This window comes from Euleptes europaea, chromosome 13 (genome assembly GCF_029931775.1).
Source record: "Euleptes europaea isolate rEulEur1 chromosome 13, rEulEur1.hap1, whole genome shotgun sequence".
NCBI classification, from domain to species: domain Eukaryota; kingdom Metazoa; phylum Chordata; class Lepidosauria; order Squamata; family Sphaerodactylidae; genus Euleptes; species Euleptes europaea.
This window is the reverse complement of record NC_079324.1, coordinates 41,178,466-41,205,205: the sequence shown is the minus strand read 5'-3', so window position 1 is coordinate 41,205,205 and position 26,740 is coordinate 41,178,466. Positions and strand designations below refer to the sequence as shown.

The 26,740-nt window shown below is 45.3% G+C and overlaps 1 protein-coding gene across 1 annotated transcript; it reads left to right on the top strand.

Moving 5' to 3' along the window:
* Positions 1-416: 416 nt before the first annotated feature.
* RAB36 (RAB36, member RAS oncogene family) lies at positions 417-20,071 on the top strand. The gene is made up of 10 exons (XM_056859627.1): positions 417-505; positions 987-1,078; positions 1,385-1,450; positions 2,369-2,470; positions 12,724-12,788; positions 12,907-12,958; positions 17,198-17,279; positions 18,804-18,894; positions 19,625-19,744; positions 20,000-20,071. The coding sequence occupies exons 1-10, from the start codon at positions 437-439 to the stop codon at positions 20,062-20,064; spliced, it is 804 nt and encodes a 267-aa protein (XP_056715605.1). The 5' UTR covers positions 417-436; the 3' UTR covers positions 20,065-20,071.
* Positions 20,072-26,740: the final 6,669 nt, after the last annotated feature.

Below are 26,740 nucleotides of genomic sequence, written 5' to 3'. Positions count from 1 at the left end.
AGCTGAGTTGGAATAGAACTTGGGACAGTGTTCTACAAGATTTGGCCACCCTCTGTTTACTTAAGTTTACTTAAACTTGCTTTCAAAGTATATCTGATGGAGCTTTCACTGTATTGTTTTGAGGACAGAGGCCTACATAGGGCATGTGTGGTTTGCCATGTGTACTTTGAGAAGCAGTTATTTGGCACACGATGGGATCTAGCAAGGGAGTAGGGGAGGGCTTGGGTTGTCAAAAAATTTAAAATCAAAGAGGAGGTCCATGGGCTGCTAAAGTTTGAAAACCACTGCTCTAAAGCATTACATAAGTGCTGTGTAATTACATTTTTATTACATTTTTCAGCAAATAAATTTGGCGCCCTTAATCTGGTGGGCTCATGGACCGCAGTTGGAAACTGTTATATGTTTCATACTTTGTAGGACAGATTGAATTTAGGCAATGAAGACCACTTTACTGCATGTTGTACCACCAGTGAGCAGAGACAGAATAATCTCCCACTTCCCAAAGGTGAGTGAACATTTTACCTCAGGGGAGGGTGGGATCCGCTCCTCTTCTCTTCCGCGTGTAGATCTGTACTGGAGGTGGGGGCTGGGTGTGAATCCACCCAAGGGAGGGGCCTTGGCTCAGTGGGCAGAGCCTCTGCTTGGCATGCAGAAGGTCCCAGGGTCAGTCCCTGGCAGCATCTCCAGTTAAAGGGGTCAGGCAGGTAGGTGATGTGAAAGACCTCCGCCTGAGACCCCGAAGAGCCCCTGCCAGTCTGAGTAGACAATACTGACTTTGATGGACCGAGGGTCTGATTCAGAATAAGGCGGCTTCATGTGCTCATGTGCATTTCCTTAGCAGCTTGGGCTATTCTCTCAAACAGGCTCATTATAAAATTTTGCTTCAGGCCTGGTAAAGAAGCCCTTATGACTTAGCTAGAGGAACTTCTGGTAGACTAGCCATCATCATGTATAGAGACAAGCACTTGCTCTGTGTGTTTCTGTAGTGGTACACACCTGAGGCCTGCCTGCAGTTCAAAGATCACTTCCACGCCCAGGTGAGGAGCACCTGTCAGCGACGGAACATTGGTGCTGTCGGGTAAGTTTTACAACAAGGACAAAACATTTGCATTCTAAAAACTACTGCGATGTGCTCCCTACTTCCTCAAGTGGTGAGGAGTTCCGGGGTTAGCCCCACTTGGGTTTTTGAGGAAGCAACACTAGAGTCTTATTTTTAAATATTTGTTTTATTTACAGATATACAAGTAGAGCACAGATAAAGACGAAGGAAAAAAAGAGGAGGGGTTATTATTGTGGACTGTACAGTTGATCTTAGCAGAAGACCAAAAAGCAATAGCAAGGACCAATGTTGATGAAACTGACTAATGTGAAAATGTGTTCACAGGTTGAAAATATCCAAAGTGGTTGTGGTAGGAGACCTGTATGTTGGGAAAACAAGTCTCATCAACAGGTACAGTGAATATCAACCCCTAGCCCAGAGGTTTGTCAAAACCCATTCAGTTGACCAGTTTATGTTGCTATAAACTCACAGTCAAATGTGTTGAAGTCCTTGTGGAGAATCATAGAATCATAGTTGGAAGGTACCACCAGGGTCATCTACTCCAACCCCCTGCACAATGCAGGAAATTCACAACTACCTTCCCCCCACACACACCCAGTGACCCCCTACTCCATGCCCAGAAAATGGCCAAGATGCCCTCCCTCTCATGATCTGTCTAAGGTCATAGGAACTCCTTCATAAAGGTGGTACAAGGCTTTTCCAGAGAACACCTAATTTATAATTAGTAAGATGGTCACATTACCTCTGATCTAGATTCAACCACACAGCATCCTGTCGCAGAACAACATCAAAAGACCACAGTGCATGTGGCTTGAGACCATCCAGTAGTCAGTGAGGTAAGAAGTAGGTTGGGATACTTTAAAAATATCCTAATATCAGTTTCAGTAGCTGATGCTGTATTGAGAAAATTACATTTTATCTGCTATCCAGACTTGTACCTAATGCTGAAATCATCTCATTTTGTTTCCTTCTTCCATCTTGGATCCTCCCTCAGTTCTCTGCTGCAGGATTTGATATCAGTCTTGTCCATTTTTTTCAAATTCAATACCTGATTCTTGAAATTTTGCATGTAATTTTGGACTGTGGATATTCAGTGTAGGATATCAGTATTTTCTGCATTGGTACCATTGCCTCTACTGTGGCTTCCAAGACTTATTTCAGTCGTCATAAACAATTCCAAGGTCAATTTTTTTCTTTCTCCCTCATTCTCTATACTTCATCTCTAGCAAACTATCATTAAAGAATCAGTCTTTCTACCCCCTTTTCTCCTGTGCCTCAGCTTTCTTGTACCACTTTTTCCCATTGCAGGTTTTGTAAAGATGTGTTTGACCGTGATTACAAAGCAACGATTGGAGTGGATTTTGAAATTGAACGTTTTGAGATAGCTGGAGTTCCATATAGTCTCCAGATGTAAGTTGGAATGTGAATGGTGTCTGCTACCTCTTTTTCTTTTGTGCATAGGAACTTTTAATAGAACCAGATCAAGCTTTAGCTAGTGGTATCACCTCTTGCTGACATGTTTGAACCAAACTAAATATGATAACAGAAGATCTGTCCAGTTGGGTGTCCAATTTTTTAAAAATTGTTAATAGCACCTGATGGGGGAGGCAAGATGAGATTGAGGCTGAGGTTCTGGAGAAGGCATTTGGAACCCCTTGCCATACAAACACCCCTTTTCTTATTTAAATAATTCTCCCTGAATCTGCTGTTTGCCCCATGGGAGCAAACATCCAGTACCTATACATTTCCTCTTGCAAGGCAGTAGCAACTGGGGGAAAGGGAGTGTTTAAATTGAGAAAGTGTTGTAGGGGAAAGGGGTAAAATCCTTCCTCCAGTGCTGTGGCCATGATACAATTTGGAGTACCCTATATTTCATGAATTTCTTACCACCAGGTCTCGTTTGGGCCTTAAACAACATTAATCATTTGGACAAATTGACTTTTCCAATTAAAAATCCTCATGCTTAAGACTACAAGCTGTGCAACCAAATGCTGTACTTGCCTTCTTGGAAGTAAATTCTACTGAATTCAGTGGGATTTATTCTGAAGGAAACATGCATAAGGTTGCAGCCTTAATGGTATCTGGTGTTAATGAATAAAATAAAAGCAGCTGAGTACTGGAGAGAGAATAAATACTATAGGCAGTAAAAAATTTCCAAAGTTAAGGATTGCACTGTGTGCTGTAGTTGATTACTCAGTAGCATTTCTGAAGCTGTTTTTGTTTTAATGAGCTATGATATGCACAAAGAAGAAAATATTTTTTAAAAAGCCACCGCTTGTTAGAAAACAAAGGACATCTTTAACACGGTTGCCTTGACATACAAACAGGTTTCTGTGTTTGGATATGAGAGGCAGAGCAGCCATCTGTCTCTGGACAGCAGGGAATACTTAAGCAGTATTTTATATCATCTGAACTGACACAGTTAAAACAATTACTGTCTGTAATGGGGAAAATACTATAATGAATATTGATTCCTTAACAGTGAACAGTTTTCATTAATGGTAGCCCATGCAAACATTATATAGAATTGCATTAAGTGCTCCTGTAGTGAAATGGAGGCATTTTGTGAGTGTGAAAGTCAGTCTGGGCCTACGCTTCTTCTCAGTCCTGACTCTCCTGAGCTTGTTCATGCTCAAATTGTCACCTCTTCCTATCTTTTCTCCTCCTCTTCCCTTTAGCTCTTCTGCCTGCCCCTGTTTGTCCTATTTTCCTCTTTATATTCCATATCCCATTTCTTCAGTCTCCTTTATTCGGGCCCAACCCTGGTCAGGACAGTGCTAAAAATATCCTTGCTGGTACAGGCATTATAGTTTCATGGTGTCGAAGGGACCCATATTGAGTGTTTGTGATATGAAAATGCCTTTCAGTTCAATCAGTAAATTAACTGATAACTAGGTATTATTTAAATTGTTGACAGTCCTATTCAGATATCTGTGTCTATTATAAAAACAAAATGATAAAAGTACATACAAGATTTTAAATAATTTGCATCAGTGGATCTATTGCTAGCTTCGGAAGAAATAACCAGATAACTCGCAACTCAGCTGAACTGGGTTGAAGCCAAGTAACTATCTGCTACTAAATTCATTGCATGTTATTTGCTATGTGATACTGAAGAGGTGTTGATCAAGTTCTAAAAGTAACCATGCACAATTAATTGAGACACGTTTTATGGGTTGTTTCTTGATACTTGGTTTCATTACTTAAATCTCTCAGGTCTGAGAAGAAGTGTAGGCCCAGACTGACTTTCACACAAAATGACTGGTCAAGCCTGATTCTGGTAGAGGAATGTACGTAAGAAACCCTAGGCATCTAGTTTGCTTTCTATTTAAGATTATTTAATTCTTGGCAAAGGGTACACCTCAACAATGTTTTAGGATCATTGTGGGTACAGTACACAGGTGAGACTATTAGAGAATTGTTCCTTCTATTTTAATCCTTTATTACAGCTTAACTATTTTGCATGTTTAACATTAACTCAACAGAAAATTATACCAGCCAATACTGCTACATAGATAATTAAAGGAGAGCAATTACATGAGTCCATAAAAAATCTTATCCAAAGATAAGCAGGTCACAAGCAAGGAGCCCCTTCTCAGTAACCTCCAATTTATTCAGCTTCCTGCATTTACATATTTTTTAAATCATCTCCTAACAATAACTAGCTGCCTTACTTGGTAACAGTGCACATTTTTGGCTAACTTCAAACATTATCTATATTTTAGTATCATCTTAAAATACATACATATGAATATCTGTTGGCCCTCAACCAGTACACCCCTGTAAAGAAAAGCAACCTTGCTCTTCTTCTGATCACCAAACTTTGGTTCAGGCTGCGGCCTACTATGTCTTGACCAGCTCTCTCACAAACCATTCCCGTGGGAAACCATTTCCATTTCCCATGGGAAGCCACTTCAGTTTGGGGGGAAAGGTGTGGGGTGCCACCTCCACTTCAAAGCACCTCCATTTCAAAGCCTTCCTATTGTAAATCAGCTATCTGTTCTTTTGGTGACAATCCTGTTAGAAGCCTGACATCTCAAAAGCTTGAAGGAGCCCAGATGTTTTGCATTGCTGCAGAGATGCAAATACATCTGTAACTTCAAAAGGCCTAGAGGTGTCATGCCAAATATCTTACAAGTTTACTGTGTTCTCAACAATCTCATTGGGGCGAATGGCCATCACCCAATGAGATGAGAGAGATAAATATGGACTCTGTTCTGATCAAAAATCATGAAGCTTGGGAGGGGGACATGCTGGTCATGTCCCCGAGCTATCTGTGAGGGTTCCCCATCTCTCTGTGCAAATCCCATAAAGCCACTTGCTCAGACAGTCGTGCAGAAACAAGGATCTTTATTGAGAGCTTCAGAAGGTGTAAGCCATACACTGGTAAAGTTGCAAGTGACTATGATTTCACAAAGACAGAATTATAACCCTTACAGGGTAACAGATGTCAAACGTATATTATGGGAAGCATAACTGTGCATGGTACAAACATCAAAGAGCCAGGGAGTTTGTTAGTACTATCTATTGCCTCCAAGGTCAGAGCCGGAGGAAGGGAGTCAGTAAGAGTTTGGGAGGGACGTGGGAAGGAGGGAGAGACATTCCAACCTGGGCCTTGTCAGACGCCACGCCTGAACCAAGGAAAGGCCAGAGGCCTGGACTGCTTTTACGAGTCCAGGGAGAGGGGGGGGAAACCAGACAAATGCAAAGGCCTCACTCAAGGCAAAGACACACAGACCCTCACATTCTGCCCCCCTTAAGGCCCCCCTCCCCCAAGTCCGGGTGGATGAGGCCTGTCAGGATAGGCAGAGTGAAACTCTCGAACCAGGCGGGGAGCCGCCACATGGGGAGCAGCTACCCACTCATCCTGGGCGGCGCCCAGGTGCTTCCAGCGGATCAAATAGAACAGTTTCCCCTTTTTCAGCTTAGAGTCCAACACTTTAGAAACCTCAAGATGCGATTCCCCTCCCACAACTGTAGGAACTTCAGACTTAGGGAGGGGGTGGAACTGAGGGGCAGCGACGTACGGTTTAAGTAGACTGATATGGAACACCGGATGCACCCCCCGAAGAGACTTGGGAAGTTCCAACTCCACCATGACATCATTGATCACCCGGGTGATGGAGAAGGGACCTACATACCTGTCACTAAGCTTTTTGCAAGGCCGAAGTGACCGTAGGTTCTTGGTGGAGAGGTAAACCTGCTCTCCCACCTTGAGTTCCCACCCTGGGGACCGATGTTTATCGGCCTGGTCTTTGTATTTGCGCTTGGCCCTTTCCAGGTTTTTTTGCAGCCAGGGCCAAGTGGTCTGCACTACTTGTACCCAATCCTGGACCTCCTGCACCCCCTTGAGTTCAGGAGTGATGTTGGGGGAACCAAAGGGCCCAAAGTCCTTTCCATAAACCACTCGGAACGGACTGAAACCTGTGGAGGAATGGGGGGCATTATTATAGGCATATTCAGCAAAAGGCAACAGGTCTACCCAATCATCCTGGTGATAATTGACATAACACCTGAGATAACATTCAACTACAGCATTGACACGTTCGGTCTGGCCATCAGTCTGGGGGTGATAGGCTGAAGAAAGTCCTTGCTCTTCCACCCCCATGACTTTCAAGAAGGCTCTCCAGAATTTGGCAACGAACTGGGACCCTCTGTCGGAGAGGACCTTTCTCGGGACCGAATGATGCTTCACCACGTGACTAATAAACAGTTTAGCCAACTTCTGGGCCGATGGTAGTCCCGCACAAGGAACAAAGTGAACCTGTTTAGAAAATAAGTCTGTTATCACCCACAGTACCGTTTTCCCCCGACTTGGGGGTAAATCAGTGATAAAATCCATGGCGATCACTTCCCAGGGCATGGTCGGGGTCTCTAGAGGCTTTAATAGTCCGGGGGGTTTTCCCATCCGTTTTTTGGCCGTGGCGCAGATGGGGCAGCTGCGCACATACAATTCCACATCGGCCCTCATGCCTGGCCACCAAAATTGACGTCGCAATAGATACAAAGTCTTGACAAACCCAAAATGCCCCGCAAGCTTGGCCCCGTGAACCAGTCCCAACACCTCTTTTCGGAGCGCCTCGGGGACGTAAGGCTTACCCCCCTGCAGCCACAAGGAGCCCTGTCGGTCGAGATTTGCGGGGAGGACCTGCAAATCCGCCTCCCTCTTAGAAGCGTCCCGGAGCCGCTGTTGAAAAGCCTCCGGGATTCCCTTAAGGGGGGGAATCTCCTGACGGTGGGATTGGGATCGGGTGGTCACTGCAAGTCCCGAAACCTCCCCCCTCTGTTCAGGGGTAAACAAGGAATCCACCGGACGGTCAAAGTCATTGCGGTACTGGGGAAGCCTAGAAAGAGCATCCGCTAACGCATTGTCCTTCCCTGGCACATGTTTCAGGACAAAGCGGAACTTGGCAAAAAACTGTGCCCAACGAATTTGTTTTGCGTTGAGCTTTCGGGCCCCTTTCAGGGCCTCAAGGTTCTTGTGATCGCTGCAAACCTCAAAAGGGATCTCTGCCCCTTCCAGGAAATGCCTCCAAATGGTGAGGGCATGTTTAACCGCGGCGGCTTCCTTCTCCCAAATGGCCCAGTTGATTTCGGATTGAGAGAATTTTTTAGAAAAATAGGCACAAGGTCTCAGCAGGCCGTTCTCGTCCCATTGCAAGAGGGCCCCTCCCATAGCAACGTCGGAAGCATCGACTTGAACCACGAAAGGCTTTTCACAATCAGGGTGCGCAAGAATGGGTTCGGACGAGAAAAGCAGCTTGAGCGTATTGAAAGCCTGCTGGCAGTCCGAACTCCACTGCAACCGAGCCGAGGGCAAGGCGGCTCCCGCCCCTTTCCCTTTCGTGCGCAGAAGCGAAGTGAGGGGGAGCGCTACTCGGGCAAAATTGGGGATGAAGTTTCGGTAAAAGCAAAGCCCAAAAATTGCTGTAAATGTCTGGCCGTGGTGGGGGGGTCCCATTCCATTACTGCTTGAACCTTTTCGGGATCCATTTCTAAGCCTTGATGGGAGATCACGTACCCCAAGAAGGTAATGGATGGTTGATGAAAATCACATTTAGAGACCTTAGCAAACAGCTTGTGCTCGCGCAGCCGCTGCAGCACTTCACATACCAATTGTACATGCTCCTCCTTGGTTTTCGTATAAATGAGAATGTCGTCCAGGAAGACCACCACCCCACGGAACAATAAATCATGAAGCACTTCATTAATTAATTGCATAAACACACTCGGAGCCCCCGAAAGTCCGAACGGCATCACTAAATATTCAAACATTCCAAAACAACTGGAGAAGGCAGTCTTTGGCTCGTCCCCTTCTCGTATGCGAACTCGGTGGTAGGCCTCCACCAAATCCAATTTGGTGAAGATTCGGCCCTCTTTCAACTGTGCGAGAAGGTCTGGAATGAGAGGGAGGGGGTATGCATTAGACTGAGTGACTGCATTCAGTCTACGAAAATCAATACACAGTCTCAAGTCCCCCGTCTTTTTCTTTACAAAGAAGGCGGGGGCCGAGTATGGAGCTTTAGACGGGCGAATGAAACCCCGCGCCAAATTGGTGTCCAAATACTCTCGCAACACTGCCTTTTCATTTGGACTCATGGGGTAGACCTTTCCTTTGGACAATTTGCCATCTCCCACTATCTCAATGGCACAGTCCGTCTCCCGGTGGGGGGGTAACTCGTCGCATTCTCGCACATCAAACACATCGGCAAACTGGGAATACTCGTTGGGGAGCTGGGGCAGCGGAGTCCCGACGGAAGGGGCCCCTACGAGGGCGGCTGCGGGGGTGTGCAGTACTCGGCTTCTATCATGAAGTTCACACGGGTTGCGGGGAAAGGTGAGCGTCCGCTCAACCCAGTCTATGGTGGGATTGTGCCCCAGCAACCAATTCATCCCTAACACAATAGGTGCGACGATGGGGGCAATGGTAAAATAAAGGCGTTCCCAATGCTCCCCTATAGCCATGATGACTGCTGCGGTGCGGTGGGTTACGGATCCCTTCTTAAAGTCACTGCCATCCATCTGGGAAAAGCGGATGGGTTCGGGTAACCGCTTCCGCTTAACGCGCAACAGTTGGGCAGCCTCTTCGCTCATCATGGTGCGGGCACAACCCGAGTCCACTAGGGCCGTGAATTCTAACGTGGGCCCCCCTTTAGGTAGTGAGAGTTTGACCTTTACACACACATTGTCTTCTTGAGCGCTTACCATTAGTGGAGCTCCTTGCACAACTTTCGGAGCGGTCTGCTGAGGAGCCCCCCTTACAGCAGACCGACGGCGTTTTTTGCCGGCAGGTCCCAGTCCTCCTCCTCGCTGGAGGAAGCAGTTGCGATATTTGTAATCCGTGACTCCGATGAGTCAAAGGCTTCATTTGTAATCCGTGACCCCGACGGGCCGGTAGAATCCGGAGCTGCGACCTCGGTGCATGCTTGCAAGGCCGAGGGTGCGCTTCGTCGGCTCGGTGCGCCATTCCGGCGGCGAGGTTGCCCCTCGGGAGGGGGTTTCTCAGGCTCGGTCGTTGCCGGACGAGGCGGTCCCGGACGTCCGGGTCGTGAAGGGCATTGAGAAGCAAAGTGTCCTTTTCCTCCGCAAACGAGACAGACCCCGCTCTCAAAGCATTTGCGGCGTTCGGTCATGGAGGGTCCTCCCCCCGAGGGGGGACGAGAGTCCTTCGGACCGCCGGGCCTGTCTCCACGGGGCTTGGTCTCCCGTCCGGTGCACTGTCGGGACAGGAGCAGCAGTTGCTTTCGGTTTTCGATGTCAGCGGCGTGGCGAACCCAGCCTTCCACATCAGGAGGGTTGCCCTGCATGAAGGCCCAGTGTTGCAATTCCGGGTTTAAACCTTCGCGGAAACACTGCACCCGGGTAGCTTCACTCCAGTCCAAAATGCGGCTCGAGAGCGACTGGAACTCGCTTGCATACTGCGTGACAGATTTAGTCCCTTGGCGCAGTTGTTGCAAGGCAGTCTTTGCTCGCTCACCCAGATGCGGGTCCTCGAAGCGGTGTCGAAGGGCGACCATGAAGTCATCGAGGCTTCGCAGGACCGGGGAGCGGAGCTCATACTGCTGTACCATCCAGGCGGCCGCCTCACCTTGTAAGAGAGAAGCCACGTATTGGACCCGGGAGTCTTCCGAGGTAAAAGTCCGGGCCTGTTCGCGCATAAAAATGTCCACTTGCACCATAAAAAACGTTAGCTGGTCACTCGACCCGTCATACGTGATTTTCAAATATCTGCGAGCCGGTGGAGTGGGACGGATGGGAGGTGCGGGGGCCACGGGTGGCTGTCGTCCTCCGTCCGGCGGGTCCACGGGTGGAGTTTGAACTTTCAGTTCATCCATGGCACGGGCCATCTCCAGCATCACTGCTTGCATGGTATCCATCCGGTCCAGTAAATCCTGGCGCTCTGTCTGCCAGCACAGCCGCTCCTCATCCATCTGATGAAGTAGCAGGGCTTCCTTTCGGGCGGGATCGTCCTCGAACCCCAACCCGTGAACCACAGTCCGTCTTGACTGCTCGTCGCTCTTCGGGAGCGACCAATGCCGGGGAGTTTCCAGCCAGCTCTCCAAGCGAGTTTGCTTGGCCTTTGTTCCCAAACCTGATCCAGAGTCGGTTCCACTGGTCGTCTTCCCAGTCGACTTCCCTTCCGAAGGGGGTAGGTCAGGTTTTTTGGGTACAGCGTTGTCCTTCTGGTCGCCGTCGTCCGGCTTGCCATTGTCATCCCCGTTGCCTGCCATAGCTGTCCAGGAACGGTACAGGAGCAGGTCAACGCGGCAGACTTGCAACTTAATGTGAGGGTTCCCCACCTCTCTGTGCAAATCCCATAAAGCCACTTGCTCAGACAGTCGTGCAGAAACAAGGATCTTTATTGAGAGCTTCAGAAGGTGTAAGCCATACACTGGTAAAGTTGCAAGTGACTATGATTTCACAAAGACAGAATTATAACCCTTACAGGGTAACAGATGTCAAACGTATATTATGGGAAGCATAACTGTGCATGGTACAAACATCAAAGAGCCAGGGAGCTTGTTAGTACTATCTATTGCCTCCAAGGTCAGAGCCGGAGGAAGGGAGTCAGTAAGAGTTTGGGAGGGACGTGGGAAGGAGGGAGAGACATTCCAACCTGGGCCTTGTCAGACGCCACGCCTGAACCAAGGAAAGGCCAGAGGCCTGGACTGCTTTTACGAGTCCAGGGAGAGGGGGGGGAAACCAGACAAATGCAAAGGCCTCACTCAAGGCAAAGACACACAGACCCTCACACTATCATCATCTTTTGGCAACCATGAAAGACTGACGCTCTGCATGTTAGGACCAAACCTGGTTCTTGGTAACTATAAATCAACTAAAACCTTGCATTTGTTACTCTCTTGGAAACTTTGCCTATTTTGCCTGAAACTTAAAGAATTACTGTGAAGTTAGAGATTGCTAAGATTTCTTGTTTTTATGCTATCTGCCTCACAAATAATTTCCTTTCCTGTAACGAGCACATTTTATTAAATAAACTTATAGACTTTATATTGAAGTCTGAGAAACCTTTTTTTGGGTCTCAGGGCTAAATCCAAGTGCCTGAGTGTGTGTGTGTGTGTGTGGGAAACCACCTACCTTAGTGTTTTGTGGCAATAAGCCTCCCCTGGCAGAAGCTCTACTCTGCAGGGATGGTTTTTGCTTGGTTTTGACTTTTGGGAAACTGGCTGGGGAAGAGTAGCTCTCAGCTCACCCCTGGGAAAGCCAGCCTTTTGGAATTGAGAGCTGGTGGCAATATACCTGTGCTGTGCTCAAAGGGAGACTCCTGGAGCTCAGTAAGGGATTTGGGTTTTCTTAGGAAAACATTTAGTGACTTTGAACTAAAGAGGAACCGGCCTGCTGGAGAGCAGACCGGGTCTCCTCGACATGGTGGCAGAGTCTACCTGCATTGTGCTTTAGGGGGAATCCTGAAGCCCAGTGGGAAGTTTGGGTTTTCTTAGGAAAACATTTGGCAACTTTTGACCCAAAGAGGAACCGGTTTGCTGGAGAGCAGGCCGGACCTCCTTGACAACCCCATATTGGAATGATATCTTTGCTTCTATGAAGTTGGACATTCGTGCCTTTCTCAGAAGTTTCTTGCACCTGAGCTTCAACATATAGTATCCATTGATATGGATTAGACGATCTATAAAAGGCCACTGCCAAGGTTATTTTATTCTGGATCTCTAAATGCCCTTTTTGGCATGTTTAGCTGAGAGGCTAGATAGTTCTGTTTCTGGTGTGCAAAAACATCATCCATGATCTTTTTGGTCCAGAAACTGTTGCCATATGTTTCTGGCCACATCCATGACAGTAGTTTAAGAAAAAGAGAGCTGCATAGGTCTGTTGTAGGAAAAATAGCACCGAGTCCTATGGCATCTCCATGGCAGTTAAATATGTTGTAGTGTAAGCTTTTCTGGGCCAGAGCCCACTTTATCAGATAGACTCGAGGAAAGTTCAGTCTTGAATGTACCATGGAACTAGTTAAAAACAACAACCAGCCTCTAAAGAAATGTTTTTTTTTTTATGAAAGAGAGAGAGAGACTCTGGTGAAGGCGTAACATGCATTTTTCTTCAATGCTTTCCAGTCTCTAGCTTCATCAAAAGGTTTGTTCAGGTTGTGCTCATTTGGACTGATCTGACTTTCCTTATTTTACTTTGTCCAGATGGGACACAGCAGGTCAAGAAAAGTTCAAGTGCATCGCCTCTGCTTACTACAGAGGAGCAGAGAGTAAGTACATTTATTTTTCCTATTCTTTAGCCTTTAATATCTGTGCAATTGAACTAGAAAGACTTGCATTCTGCTGTCTCACCAAGCTTTTCATTTTCCTATGTTGTTTGCATTGCAGTTATTATAACGGTGTTTGATTTGGCTGATATCCAGACTTTGGATCACACCAAGTAAGTCAGCACATTTTGTTTGCAGCAGTTTTTTTTAGGTAAAGCTCTTATAAAGCTGAACTGAGACATTAGGTACAAAACAGGAAAGGATGCAGTGCCAAGCAATGGTGTCTAAACAATGTGTGCCTCTAAAGATATGGTACCTAATTACTCCAATAGGGCTTAAGAAGATGGCATCTGAGGCTTGCTGGGTTGGCTCTTTTGGCTCCAATGTTGGCTGCTGTAAAACTAACTGGGGTATTCCTGAAACTGCTCTGCTACATGTGCAATATGGAGGAAGAAGGTGTACAAGGTATGAGCTGTTCTTATTAAAAGTGTACGGCTCTGATTCCCATCTGTTCATCCTCTTGTAACGCAGCAGTAACTCCACTGACATAAATGTCAGAGCTGTAACAGATGGTCCCTCTGTGCTTCTGTTGTCTTTACGCATTCTCCTCCTCTTTGCTACATCATTGCTTCCCCTTAGCCTCTGATATTACCTGGGTTTTTTTTGTGGGGGGTTGTTTTTACTTGGCCTTGTTTCTTTATCAGTGTTGCTGCTTTACACCAAAGACAATCCCAACTCTCTAGGGTGGGTTTTTGTTGTTGAAATTGGAAGGATTTACTGAATCATTCCCTAGTTTTGGTGGGCAGGAAGAACATCTCCAAGGGGATCGGCACAGTGTAAAACTGTGATGTGTGTGTGTGTTTTTTTTAAGGAAAGAGCATATGCTGTGTGTTCATCTGCCACTTGCTTTCTTTGTGCTTTTAATTTCCTCTGCCCCGTGCCCCTTCCTCCTGCTCTTTAATTTGATTACTTAATTCCTCTCACATCCTCTTTCTATTTCTTGCTTTACTTACCCACCACAGGATCAATTCCATAGGGGATTTTTTCAAAGATCCTGCTTTGGAATGAATAAAGTTGGCAAAACGTGTCAGGTTGACAATTGTTGACGGATTGCGCTAGTAAAAATCATGAGAGAGCAGAGAGCCTCTTGCCACCAGTCTAGCCAAAGTCCACTATCAATGCTGAGAGCAATAGCAGATAGGTAGGTATCAGGGCAAACAACACAGCTGTCTCACCCTATACACATCTAGTTTTAGAGAACATGCTAGCAGATGTATGTGCATATAAATGATGTGTGTGTGTTAAGTGCGGTCAAGTCGCAGCCGACTTATGGCGACCCCTTTTGGGGGTTTTTATGGCAAGAAACTAACAGAGGTGGTTTGCCAGTGCCTTCCTCTGCCCAGCAACCCTGGTATTCCTTGGTGGTCTCCCATCCAAATACTAACCAGGGCTGACCCTGCTTAGCTTCTGAGATCTGACGAGGTCAGGCTAGCCTGGGCCATCCAGGTCAGGGATATATAAATGATAGCATCCCTACTATGAAATGTCATTTCCCCCCATTATATCCCCATTGTACTTAGTTACTAAGACCTGGTTCAGAGATGGCAGGAGAATAAGGTGGTAGAATGGACTGTACCATTTCAGAACGGGGGTGGTAGACTCAAGCTTTGAATATTACTTTATGTAACAAAATTGTGTACAGATGATAAGCCGCTTTGGGAGATGACTGTTGTGGGGGGTGGGGAATGGGGTACAAATACAATAGACAAATAGAAACTAGCTCAGCAGGAAGAAAAGTATCACTCCTTTTTCATTCTGTGCTGGTTTCATACTTGCAGGCAGTTCTTAAGAAACGAGAACATCCCAAAATGTGATCCTCTACCTGCAGTTTGAAGTACTATAGCACCTTCTACCACCTCAGGTCTCTGCCATGTCATCTGTAATCCCCTTGTAAGTGGGGATTAGAACAAACCCGAAGTGTTTGCATTTGGAGCAAACATTGTTATAAGCTGTTCTGAGCCTACAGGATGGATTGGAGATGTAGTAAATCAACTTAGGATATCTGTGTTAGTTATTTATTATATTTATAATACAGATATTGAAAATTGATCCATTACATCTCAGTTCTGCCTTGCAGCTAGCGTGCAACATAGCTGAAATGGTTCTGCACACAGAAGAGCAGATTTGAGGGATCCTGAGCCCTTTACAGGGAGACAATTTTCACTTGGCCTCATGTGTCCTTCCTCACCCAGCACCAACTAGACAATAGGGTGTCATGATTAGGCAGAAGACTGTGTTCTCCTTTTTCTGTGGGACGTGAAAAAATGTGCAACTGCTCTCTGGGGTCCTGTGCTATAGGAGGTGCTTCCACATGGAGATATTTTCCTATGTGGATAGCCTCTGCTTTTTAAAAAATCTTCCACATGAACATAATAACATGAGAAGAGCCCTGCTGGATCAGGCCAGTGGTCCATCTAGTCCAGCATCCTGTCTCTCACAGTGGCCAACCATTTCCTCTGGCAGTCCAACAACAGGGCATAGAGGCTGAGACCTTCTCCTGATGTTGGCTGCTGGCACTGGGATTCAGAGGTTGACTGCCTTTGAATGTGGAGGTTCCCTTTAGTCAACTGGCTAGTAGCCACTGATAGACCTACACTCCACAAATCTATGTAATCAACTGCTAAAGCTGTCTGTGCCTGTGGCCATCACTAAATTCTCTGGCAATGAATTCCACATGTTAATCACTCATTTTGGTCAGGAGTATTTTATTTTGTACTACTGCCCATCAGCTTTATTGGATGCCCTCTAGTTCTGGTATTTGGGGAGAAAAAGTTATCTTTGTCAAAATATTGTCGAAGGCTTTCACGGTCAGAGTTCATCGGTTCTTGTAGGCTATCCGGGCTGTGTGACCATGGTCTTGGTATTTTCTTTCCTGATGTTTCGCCAGCAGCTGTGGCAGGCATCTTCAGAGGAGTAACACTGAAGGACAGTGTCTCTTTGTCAACTCTCTGCATCCTGTGCATAATTTTATAAACCTCTATTATGTCCCTCCCCCCTTTAGTCATCTCTTTTCTAAACTGAAAAGTCCCAGACTCTTCAGCTTTTCCTCATAGGGAAGTTGGTCCCACCCCCTAATTATTTTGGTTGTCCTCCTTTGTACCTTTTCCAGCTCTGCAGTGTCCTTTTTGAGATACAGTGACCAGAACTGTAAGCAGTATTCCAAGTGAAGCCGCACCATAGATCTATACAGGGCCATTATAATGTCATCCGTTTTATTTTCAATCCCTTTCTTAATAATCCCCAGCACAGAGTTTGCCTTTTTAATTGATGCAGTACACTGGGTGGACACTTTCATTGACCTATCTACCATGACCCCAAGTTCTTTTTCCCTCTCAGTAAGTTCAGACCCCATTAGCCTATACCTGAATTTGGAATTTTTTTGTTCCAATTTGCATCACTTTACTCTTACCAACACTGAACGTCATTTGCCACATTGTTCCTGCTCACCCAATTTGTGGAGATCCTCCTGGAGTTCTTCACAGTCATCCTTGGTTTTCACTATCCTGAATAATTTTGTGTCATCTGTAAACATGGCCACTACACTACTCACCCCTAGTTCCAGATCATTTATGAACAAATTAAATAGTACCAATACTGATCCTTGTGGGACTCCACTGCTTACTTCACTCCATTATGAGAACTGTAAATTTATTTCTACTCTTTCCTTCCTGTCATTTAAGCAATTTTTAATTCATAAGAGGACCCATCCCTTTATCCCATGACTGCTAGGAGTCTTTGGTGAGGTACCTTGTCAAAAGCCTTTTGAAAGTCCAAGTATATAATGCTGTCATGTTCTTTCCAAGCACAACTTTTGGGGCTTCCAGGCTTTTCTCATTTGAGCCAGATCAAAGGAGGTTTTCTTTTGATCCAACTCTAAGGAAGAAGTGCTGGGTAGCTGTAGGCAGAAGATCCATGTGGATGCTCCACCCACAACCAGTCTGGGGAGGGGTGGTAGACCTACCCTGTGTGTTCAGAATGGCTAAGTTCTGTGTTCTCTCACCATCCCTTTAACAGGCCTTTTTTCTTTTTACAGCTGAGCCATGGTGTCCCTAACTGTAACTCAGCCATGAAGGGGAAAGGGGGGATGGCCTGGATGCCAGGGAGCTTGGCATGATTGTTGGGGTGTGAGCGCTTCTGTGACAGTGAGGCAAGAATGGGGGCATGCAGATGCCATTCCTACCCTCCTCCACCCAGTTTGCTGCTGATTCTGCAACAGGGGTGCCTTTTCCTGCCCCCAAGTGTAAGGGACTGTAATGTCCTGATCTTGGGCATGTCTGTGTCCTCCCCATTTCCAAACAGATGTCTCTACAATGGACTAATCCTGAACTATTTCTCGTCCTTTCGTGTTTCAGACAGTGGCTTGAGGATGCACTGATGGAGAATGAACCAGGGTCCAGCTTCATCTTTCTAGTTGGAACAAAAAAAGATCTAGTAGTAAGTAGCTCATCGGTTGGGACGAAAATAAGGCCACCCCAGGAGGTTGGCGAAAAAAGAAAAACAAGGTGGAAGGGAGAGCAGTTTATTTGACCTTTTAGATCCCAATGTGTTTTGCAATAAGCTTCGTCAGGGGGTCTCAGGCAGAAACTTCTCTGGTTCCCACCTCATCCATTTGTCCAAGGTGGGAGCCAGAGAAGTTGAGATCCCCTAAAGGAGCTCATCAAACCAATGGTGCTGTTTGAAAAAGTAGTTCCTTTATTTATGACTATACAGCTCCTAGGAGCCCCATGGCACAGAGTGGTAAGCTGCAGTACTGCAGTCAAAAGCTCTGCTGATGACCTGAGTTTGATCCCGATGGAAGTTGGTTTCAGGTAGCCAGCGCAAGGTTGACTCAGCCTTCCATCCTTCGAGGTTGGTAAAGTGAGTACCCAGCTGGCTGGGGATAAGTGTAGACTACTGGAGAAGGCAATGGCAAACCACCCAGTAAACATAGTTTGCCTAGTAAATGTCGGGATGTGACATCACCCCATGGGTCAGTAATGACCCAGTGCTTGCCTTTACCTTTATACAGCTCCTGTATACAATTCCTTTATCTCCTCTATATATTGCCTGCTGTCCATCACATTTTTATGCTATTCTTCTTCCAAGGGGCTCAGGGGAGCACATATCATTCTCCTCTCCCTCATTCATCTTCACTACAACCCTGTGATGTAAGTTAGGCCAAGAGAGGTCCAAGGTGAGTGTCATGCCTATAGAGATTTGAACCCAGGTTTCCTCAGTCCTGGTCTCATTGCTGTGTCACACTGGTTCTGTTATGGCTGGTAGATAGCTGGTCCTGCCACACTATAGGGATTAGAAAAGCTTCATCATAGTTCCTCCATTACTAGGACATTTACAAGAAGACTACTGAAGTTAAGGGTGAAAACTGTGCTGGGAGATGTGCTGTCAGTTCAGACTGAGCGGACTAGGCTCCAAATCATCCTTCAAAGCCTTGGTCTGATACAAAAGCCTTCAGGTACCCAGAGAGGCCCTTCAGGTACCCTTCAGGTACCTAGAGGAAGCAAACTTAGCCCGATCAGTGCCAGGGGGTTCTGCAGTTTTTGTTTTGCTCCAAGTCCTTTTGCCAGCCATGGCCAGTAGCAAGGCTCAACACCTACTAGCAAGTATCCCAGTAAGGAGAGGAAAGAGCTTCCCTGAATCCATCTTTTCATATCCAAAGTCCATACTTTCTATGGGAGTCCTTAGTTTAGGGGTGCTGAATGATTCGCAGCAGTCTCATTGAGGAAAGCAACTTCAGAGGTATGTCAGCAGGAGGAAAGTGGTTATTATGAAGTTGCTGTCCTTGATGAGAAATCTCCTTGTGGGGTAGCCCTGCTGTACGCTAGGATGTCTACAATGACCTTGCTCAGTAGAACTTCTGAACAGCTACCTCAGATAATAAGCATGAGGTTGTGTAAGGGAGAAAACATACAGTATAATTTGCAGAGCTAGCAATTCCTGGTGTTTTGCTTTGTTTTTCAGTCCACTGCTGCATGTGAGCGGACAGAACTGGATGCCATTCGCTATGCCAATGAGATGCAGGCTGAGTACTGGTCAGTTTCCGCCAAAACAGGTTAGTTGAGCTCATTGAAGTATGTCAGTGCAAAATGGCAAGAAATTAGTACGCCAGCTGTCATCTCTAGGAGTGAAGGTGGCATATTGTCCGTGTGCTTGTGTTTGGAAAAGCAGTTTTCATTCATAGTTGCACTCAGCATTTGATCATTTCCAACTGCATATATGCTTTGGTGTTCTAGTTGATCTTCAACGTGTGCCAAAAGGTTAAAAAGGTAAAGGTAGTCCCCTGTCCAAGCACCGGGTCATTCCTGACCCATAGGGTGATGTCACATCTTGACGTTTACTAGGCAGACTTTGTTTATGGGGTGGTTTGCCAGTACCTTCCCCTGTCATCTTCCCTTTACCCCCAGCAAGCTGGGTACACATTTTACCGACCTCGGAAGGATGGAAGGCTGAGTCAACCTTGAGCCGGCTACCTGAAGCCAACTTCTGTTGGGATCGAACTTGGACTGCAGTACTGCAGCTTACCACTTGGACTGCAGTACTGCAGCTTACCACTTGGACTGCAGTACTGCAGCTTACCACTCTGTGCCACGGGGCTCATGCCAGAAGGTTATACCCTAGCAAATTTGAACCATTGTGTTTTGTAGGAAGGATTCTGGAGTTGCATGCTCTCTGGTTTTTAAAAGAGAAGGTGTTGGCCAGATTTGACAGGTTCTCCATATTCAGCATATGTGTGGCCCTGTATTTGACTACTCGAATACCTCTCTGTGTCTCTTTTTCTTCAGGGGAAAATGTCAAGGAGTTTTTTTCCAGAGTTGCTGCCTTGGCCTTTGAAAAGTCCATGCTGATGGAACTGGAGAAGAGCAACAGCCGGATGGCCCAGATTGGTGCAGGAAATCTTATCAGTATGTTGAGTTTAGTAATCTTCAGCCTCTTAATAAACTTTGATCATGTTAAGAGTGGTAGATGTGAGAACCAAATTCCATTTGCCTTGGAGACTTAATGCTGAAAGCACAGACGCTGTCTGTCTAGCATTTTCTCTACAAGGTTGTGCAAAAATTTCTGGAAATTGTAACTGAGACACTGATAGTTGTTAACATTCATGTAAAGTGATGCTCAGAAGGGATTAAGCCAATCATTTCTCCGTTTCCTCATTACAGATATAGAAGAAGCTTCACCGGAGGCTTCAGAAACCAACCATCAAGCCAACCTAAGTTGCTGCTAATGGCCAGGCTTTGGGGAAAGCTTCGCACTCCAGCAGCACTTCAGGAAGCTGAATCTTGGAACAAAGAAGAGGGCAGGGAAGAAGCAGTGCAAACCTACCCTTCGCTTCGTGTTGTGTTGCCTTCAGTGATGCAGCCTCCTGTGTTCACACAGTGAGAACCTACCTGCCTTTTCCAGAAAAGGATGTTAGCAACTCAGCCTGCCTATCTTTAGGGAAATCGTCACGCGCTGACCTTGTACAACCTGTTTCCTTCTCCAGGAGAGGAGATGGCAGGCTCGATTATGGGAAGAATTCCAGAACAACCTATTGTATCTTTTGGTAAACTGAGTTAGACTGATGAGCTCACCGTTTGCACTCGCTTACTATGGCAGTTTCAAATCCTGGTTAAGCTGATCCCTAGTTTAGTGTCAACCCTGGCTTGTTAGCAGTGTCAGTGTAACCCTTAGCCATGGCCGAGAATAGCAGAAGGAATTTGCACTTGAGAGGGGGTATAGTGTGCAATCCTGTAGTTTATTCCCTGATCCTGGTTAAGAGACAGACCACATTAATGTCTGCTCTGGCCCATGAAGAAATGTTGTCTGTATTGTTTCAAAAGGCTTTAGAGAATAATCCCACTACATATACTTTTTAGGTCTTAAGGTCTGTTGTACAAAGCACTGGAACTATTTTTAATGTAGTGCAATCTATATGAAATCCAGATACATTACTTTGAATTAAGTATACTATTTTCTTTGTAAGATTTTTTTTAGGAGCCAGAATTATTACAGGCTGACCTGTTCTCAGGTGTTAAAGGGGAGAGAAGAGACCATGTGCAGAGCAGAATGGCTTGGCTCTTGTATTCTTGCCCAGAGGCATGTGTCTCAGCTGATTCTGGTGATCTGGTTTAGCTGTGTGAATGATCTCTGCTGGCTGAACTGTTAAGAAGGCAAGAATGTCTGTAATGCAGCACTGGAAATAAGTACATTACTTGTAAGCCTATAATGTTTTGTATTGCCAGTACGTTCTAATACAAGTCATTTGTGGCACGTCAGTAACCTGAAATGGTACAGGGGGAGATCCCCATTCTTAACCATTCTGTCATCTTTCCCCTACCTGCTCAGAGGAATTTTTAATTCCCCACAGGTGAACAGTTGATTTGGTATTCACAAGCCAATAGAATAAACAGCCAATAAAATAAACAGAAGTAGCTTTGTTCCAAAGAATCCTAAATCCAAAACTATACTGTTTGTATACTTGTGCATTTCTAAGTAATTGAGCAGACACTCCAGCTCCTAAGTAGAGCCCTGGTCTAGACATGCAGCAAAGTGAGATGGCAGAATTTTGAGGTAACAAAAAGGGATGTACCATTTCAAATTTGGGTGGGAACTGTTGAATGTTAATGCTGCCCTATGTAAAACCATATAAAATTAGCATATTGAGAAGAAAGATTCTGACCTTGCCTTCTACATGTTCTGCTAGTTTTGCATTTATAGAGAATGATTATTGTTGGGGAACGTTGAGAAATATAATTCATTGCTTGCAGTCTGAAGTGGGACAGTCCATTGTACTACTTTGGCACTCTGACACAGTTCCATGTGCTGCATGTCTAGGCCATGGCTGTGTTTGTTCATTAAAAGGAAACAGAAGAGTGTGCTTTTTTTGACCCTGCAAACATGCACAAACAACAGAGAAGTTGCTAACTAACTGAATCTAATTTATTAGTTTGACTGAATCTAATCAGAATGAGCTTCTCAAAAAGGCTGAAGGGGAAAAAAAGATGAGGAAAATGTTCAGAATTCAAACCTGATCCAAGAAGGTAAACCATTTAGTAAGGAATTTGCCATCTGGGGAAGATGCAGGGAGCATGAGATGCGCCAGCCTTGCCTTTGTTTCTGGCTTAAGTTATGGATGTCTGAGGCCAAATTTTTCCTCTAAAAACTGCTCAGTTTTTCTCTCATTGTCTAATGATGCCAGTCCAAGGAACATGACAATGGTAAGGACAGTAGTCATTCTTTTTGGAAGGAGAAGGGAATGTGTGGGTTGAGTGGCGGCAGAGTCATTTATCGATAGCACTAGCATTTTTAATGCTATTGTCATCTGACATTGGTGCAGCTCCTGTCATGTCTGTTTCTACAAGAGCTGATGCTCTGAATTGTGTGTCTCAGATAGCACAGCAGATAGCACAGCCCAGCTGAGTGGGCAAACAGAAGGGATGGGTCACCCCAGGGACGCAGGCATGATAACAAGGCACTGATATTGAGGTCAGTTGAGAGGGGCAGATATGCTGGCTCAAAGTTCTTGGTTAATTTTTTTATTTCTAACCCTTTCCATGGTTTCAGGGTACATTGCAAATAAAATACACATTACCCAGTGAAATCAAGAAAAAACAAAATATATTCAGTGCGTGTTCATACAGACTGTAGGCTGAAATCTCGCATCTTAAAAATGCTAAGATGTTTGGGCCTATTTGTATAGAGTAAAAAGAGACTTGATAGGAAATCTTCTGCTTTATTATGTCCCAGACTAAATTCAGAGCTGCTGACCGACTTGATAGCCATGCAGCTAATTCCTCCTCTTCCTTTGTAATGCTTGCTAGAAAGTAGGTGTATGTCCCTGTCCCCTGAAAGTGAGGAAGATATGCAGACTGTCATACCCAGGATGTAAATGTTATGGTACATTACAGAGTGCTAGGGAGAACCAGCTGTCTGGTCCCCTGTTTTTGATGGCAGCTACATATTTAGGAATTTGAAATGTGGAGTTGGAGGAGGGTTATACAGATACCATGGACCGTCAAAAAGACAAATAAGTGGGTTCTAGATCAAATCAAGCTTGAAGCTGTCGTACTTTGGTCAATTCATAAGAAGACAACAGTCACTGGAAAAGACAACAATAATGGAAAAAGGTGAAGGCAGCAGGAAAAGAGGAAGACCCAACATGAGGAGGATTGATTCAATGAAGGAAGCCACAGCCGTCAGTTTGCAAGACCTGAGTAAGGCTGTTAATGATAGGATGTTGTGGGGGGTTGCAATAAGTCAGAAGCAACTTGATGACAATTTAACACACACACACATTTACGATAAGAACAGAAGAGCCTGCTGGATCAGACCAGTGGTCGATCTAGTCCAATATCCTGTTTCACACAGCAGCCAGCCAGTTGCCCTAGAGGGTAAACGGCATAGAGGTCGAGGCTTTACCCTGCTGCTGTCTTCCAGCACTGGTATTCAGAGGTTTGCTGCCTCTGGATATACAGACTTCCTTCAATCACCATGGCCAGTAGACACAATATGAATCTGTCTAACCCCCTTTTAAAGCTGTATATGCTTATAGCTATCACTACCTCCCCTGGGGGTGAATTCCACAGTTTAATTGCTCATTGAGTAATTTTTGTTCTGAACTTATTTTCCTATAATTTCATTGGGTGCCCTCAAGTTCTAGTAATAAGGGAGAAGGAGAAAAATATATAGAAAACGACATGAAAAAAGTTCAGGAAAGAAAAATGCATGGCCTACTATAAAGTGGTAGTTTGAATAGCTTTAAAAATAGAAAACAAATTCATGAAGGACGGTAGGCTCTTCAGTGGCTATTGGTTCTGGTAACTAAAAATAGACCTGCTCTATACACAGGTAGTGAATCTTTGAGCTTCAGATGAGAAAAGTCAACAGGAAAGCCAAGGGTTTATGCCCTGCTTGCCAGCTTCACTGGGCATCAGAGGCAGATTCTAATGGGGTAGTCTGGCAGCAGAAGCAAACAAAAGTCTTGGACATGTTAAAGACTGATGGGTACCTTGAAGCAGAAGCTTTCACGGGCATTGCCAGTTTTGCTCAGTGGATCCTGGTACAACCAGCTGTAGCCTATGAAATCAACTGCTCTAGTATATCTGCTGCAAACAGAGTTCTGCATCAGGAGGGCCTTTGATCTCTTCTAACAAGTGCCATTCTGCAGAGCATCATGTTGGGCCCTTTAATATAACGCACAGTTCTTGCTTGCATCATCCTTTGTCAGCATAATAGAAGAAAACAGTACCCTGTTTTCAAGCGACAGAAGTTACTCAGTAGCTGATGTTTCCAGGGACACCGTGGGAAAATTAAAATAGTTTTTGTACCAAATCCTGTTCCATTTGTTCTTCTTAAAGCACATCTGCTTTCTTATTAGTGGTAGTAGTCTTTTAAAAAATGTACCCCCTCCAAAAAAAAACAACTCAACACATCACATTACAGCGGCCAAGAAATTGCTCAAACTGGATGATGCAAGGTTTTGCTGAATGGTAAGACACTCACACCCATTTTTTCGTAATTTCTTGGGCAGATGCTCATGTCTTGGCTTAGCTTTTATTTATGTGTGTTAATAAGGAAAGCCATCCCGGAGGGAGGGAGAGAGAAAGTGCTTCTGTTTGCTTGTCATGTAGCAGCCTGCCCTTCTTCTGGTGGGAGAAAAGGACAGCACTGGTGGCAATATGGACTTGGGAAAATGCTTGACATTGTATGAGGCCAGCTGGCAAACCCTCCTCCTTGTCCTGTCCATGTGGCCACACAATTGCTTCTCTGTCTCCCTTAGGGAATGATTTAGAGAGGTGTGATGGGGGTACAAGATGCATAGCTGTGGTATGAGGGAAGAAGCCAAAGTAATTTCTCCCACTATGAACAGTTACCTGAAGAAGAAGAGTTGGTTTTTATATTCTGACTTTCTCTACCATTTAAGGGATACTCAAACCAGCTTACAGTCACCTTCCCTTCCCCTCCCCACAACAGACACCCTGTGAGGTAGGTGGGGCTGAGAGAGCTCTAACAGCTGTAACTTGCCCAAGGTCACCCAGCTGGCTTTGTGTGTAGGAGTGGGGAAACAAATCCAGTTCACCAGATTAGCCTCCACTGCCCATGTGGAGGAAAGGAATCTAACATGGTTCTCCAGATCAGACTCCACTGCTCCAAACCACCGCTCTTAACCACTACACCAGGCTGGCTAACTGGTTTAGGATGTGTACTGATTGTTTGGTGTGTGCATATATACAAGAAAGAGTCATGTAGAGGAGGAGACCCCCCCCCAGTTTCTACTTTTCCTTGCTTCAGTTCTGCTTACCCTCCCCTTTGCTTTCTACCCCAACTACCTGTGCTATATTTTTACCTACCTGTCAGTGGCAGACCTACATTTTTTGGGATCCTGAAGCTTGAACTGTTATGGGGGCCCCTTCACAACCAGCAAAAATAGGGCAAGATCCAACGAGGTCCAAAGGACTTTGCTGCCCTTGCAGGGACCTTGAGGCCCAAATGCTGGAGAATAGTGGGGTGGAGTCCTTGAAAATGGGCCATACAGTGAGCCCCTTCCCACCAGCAACGGGTAACCAGTGTTATCTTCTTCAGTGGGGTTGTTCTATGGCAGATGTAGTGGTTCATTCTCTAATAGAGAGGTAGTTCATCAGAGGGGCTCATTAAGATAAAGAGGTGAAAATCTGATATTTGGTGTTAAATGCACAAGCAAGATGAGCGCAGCCTGAATTGAGAATTCAGATATCTTTTTATGGTTCCGATTGGCTCTAGCCTAAGGGCTGAGCTATAGAAAGGCCATATGAAATGGGTATTAGAGCATATTCTAAGGTCAATATTAAGTACCTCAACTCATATCACTAAGACAGCCTTATTTTAATAACAAGTACTTTAAAAAACTCTGATTTTGTTGAAAAATTCACTATTTTTTTTTTTAAGTTTCTTAAATGCCCCTTCGGGATTAGGGGCCTTGAAGCTTAAGCTTCATTTGTTTCATAGTAAATTTGCTACTTCTCCTGCCTGGTTCTTCCTCTTCCATTCTGCTTGGCTCCCTCCCTATGTTGGGTCTGATCTGCCCCACTTTCCTGCTTTCATTTTACCCCACCCTTGCCATTTTCCATGTACTCTGCTGCATTCATCTGTGTATTTACCCGCCCCCATTGCTTATGGGTCTGCTTCCTCCCCCCCCCTTTGTACCCTGGCTTCCTTTCTTCTCTTCCCTCATGCCGGTTCTCTTCCCTCCCACCCCCTACAATGTTTTCTTGCTCCTCCTGTCTTCTCCCCACTCCTCCATCTTCTGTGTCATCTTTGGCTGTTGAGTACTCTTTTGAGTTGCTTTGGGAACCCAAAATACCACCTGATTGGATTGCTCTGTGATGTTGCTGTTGCCATGGGTGATCATCCCCACCCCCTTTTTTAGAAAACAGATTTTTCTGCAAACCTGAAAGTTCCTTCTGTGTTGTAGAAATATTCACCTTAGCCCTCCGTGACCCATTTTGAGTTTTTTTGATTGGAATGGGGGCCATTTGGCATAAATATTTTCTGAACCTGGACCCAGAATATAGGTCAAAAAATCCATGCCATGGGGCCATGGATAGACAGGAGGGATATTTGCAGAAAGAACTGAAAAGGATGGGCTTTACAAAAACAATATCAGAGAAGCAATGTGTGTACCAGTAATGAATGGCCAGTTCAGATGATTATCAGAGTCAAATCCTAGGACTTCTATTGTTGTTTTGGGCTCATCTGTCTTGGCTAAGCTTCAATTTAGTCTTTTGTGACCACTAATAGAATAGCATCTACATTTTAATGGAGATATTTCAAAATCAGGGTTTTTTCACTCTTGGAAGGGAGCATTAAAAGGGGCTAAACCTGTTTAAATGTATGATTTTGTTCAGCCTTTTCTACGGGCAGTCTTTTGTGTGTCTGGGTGTGGG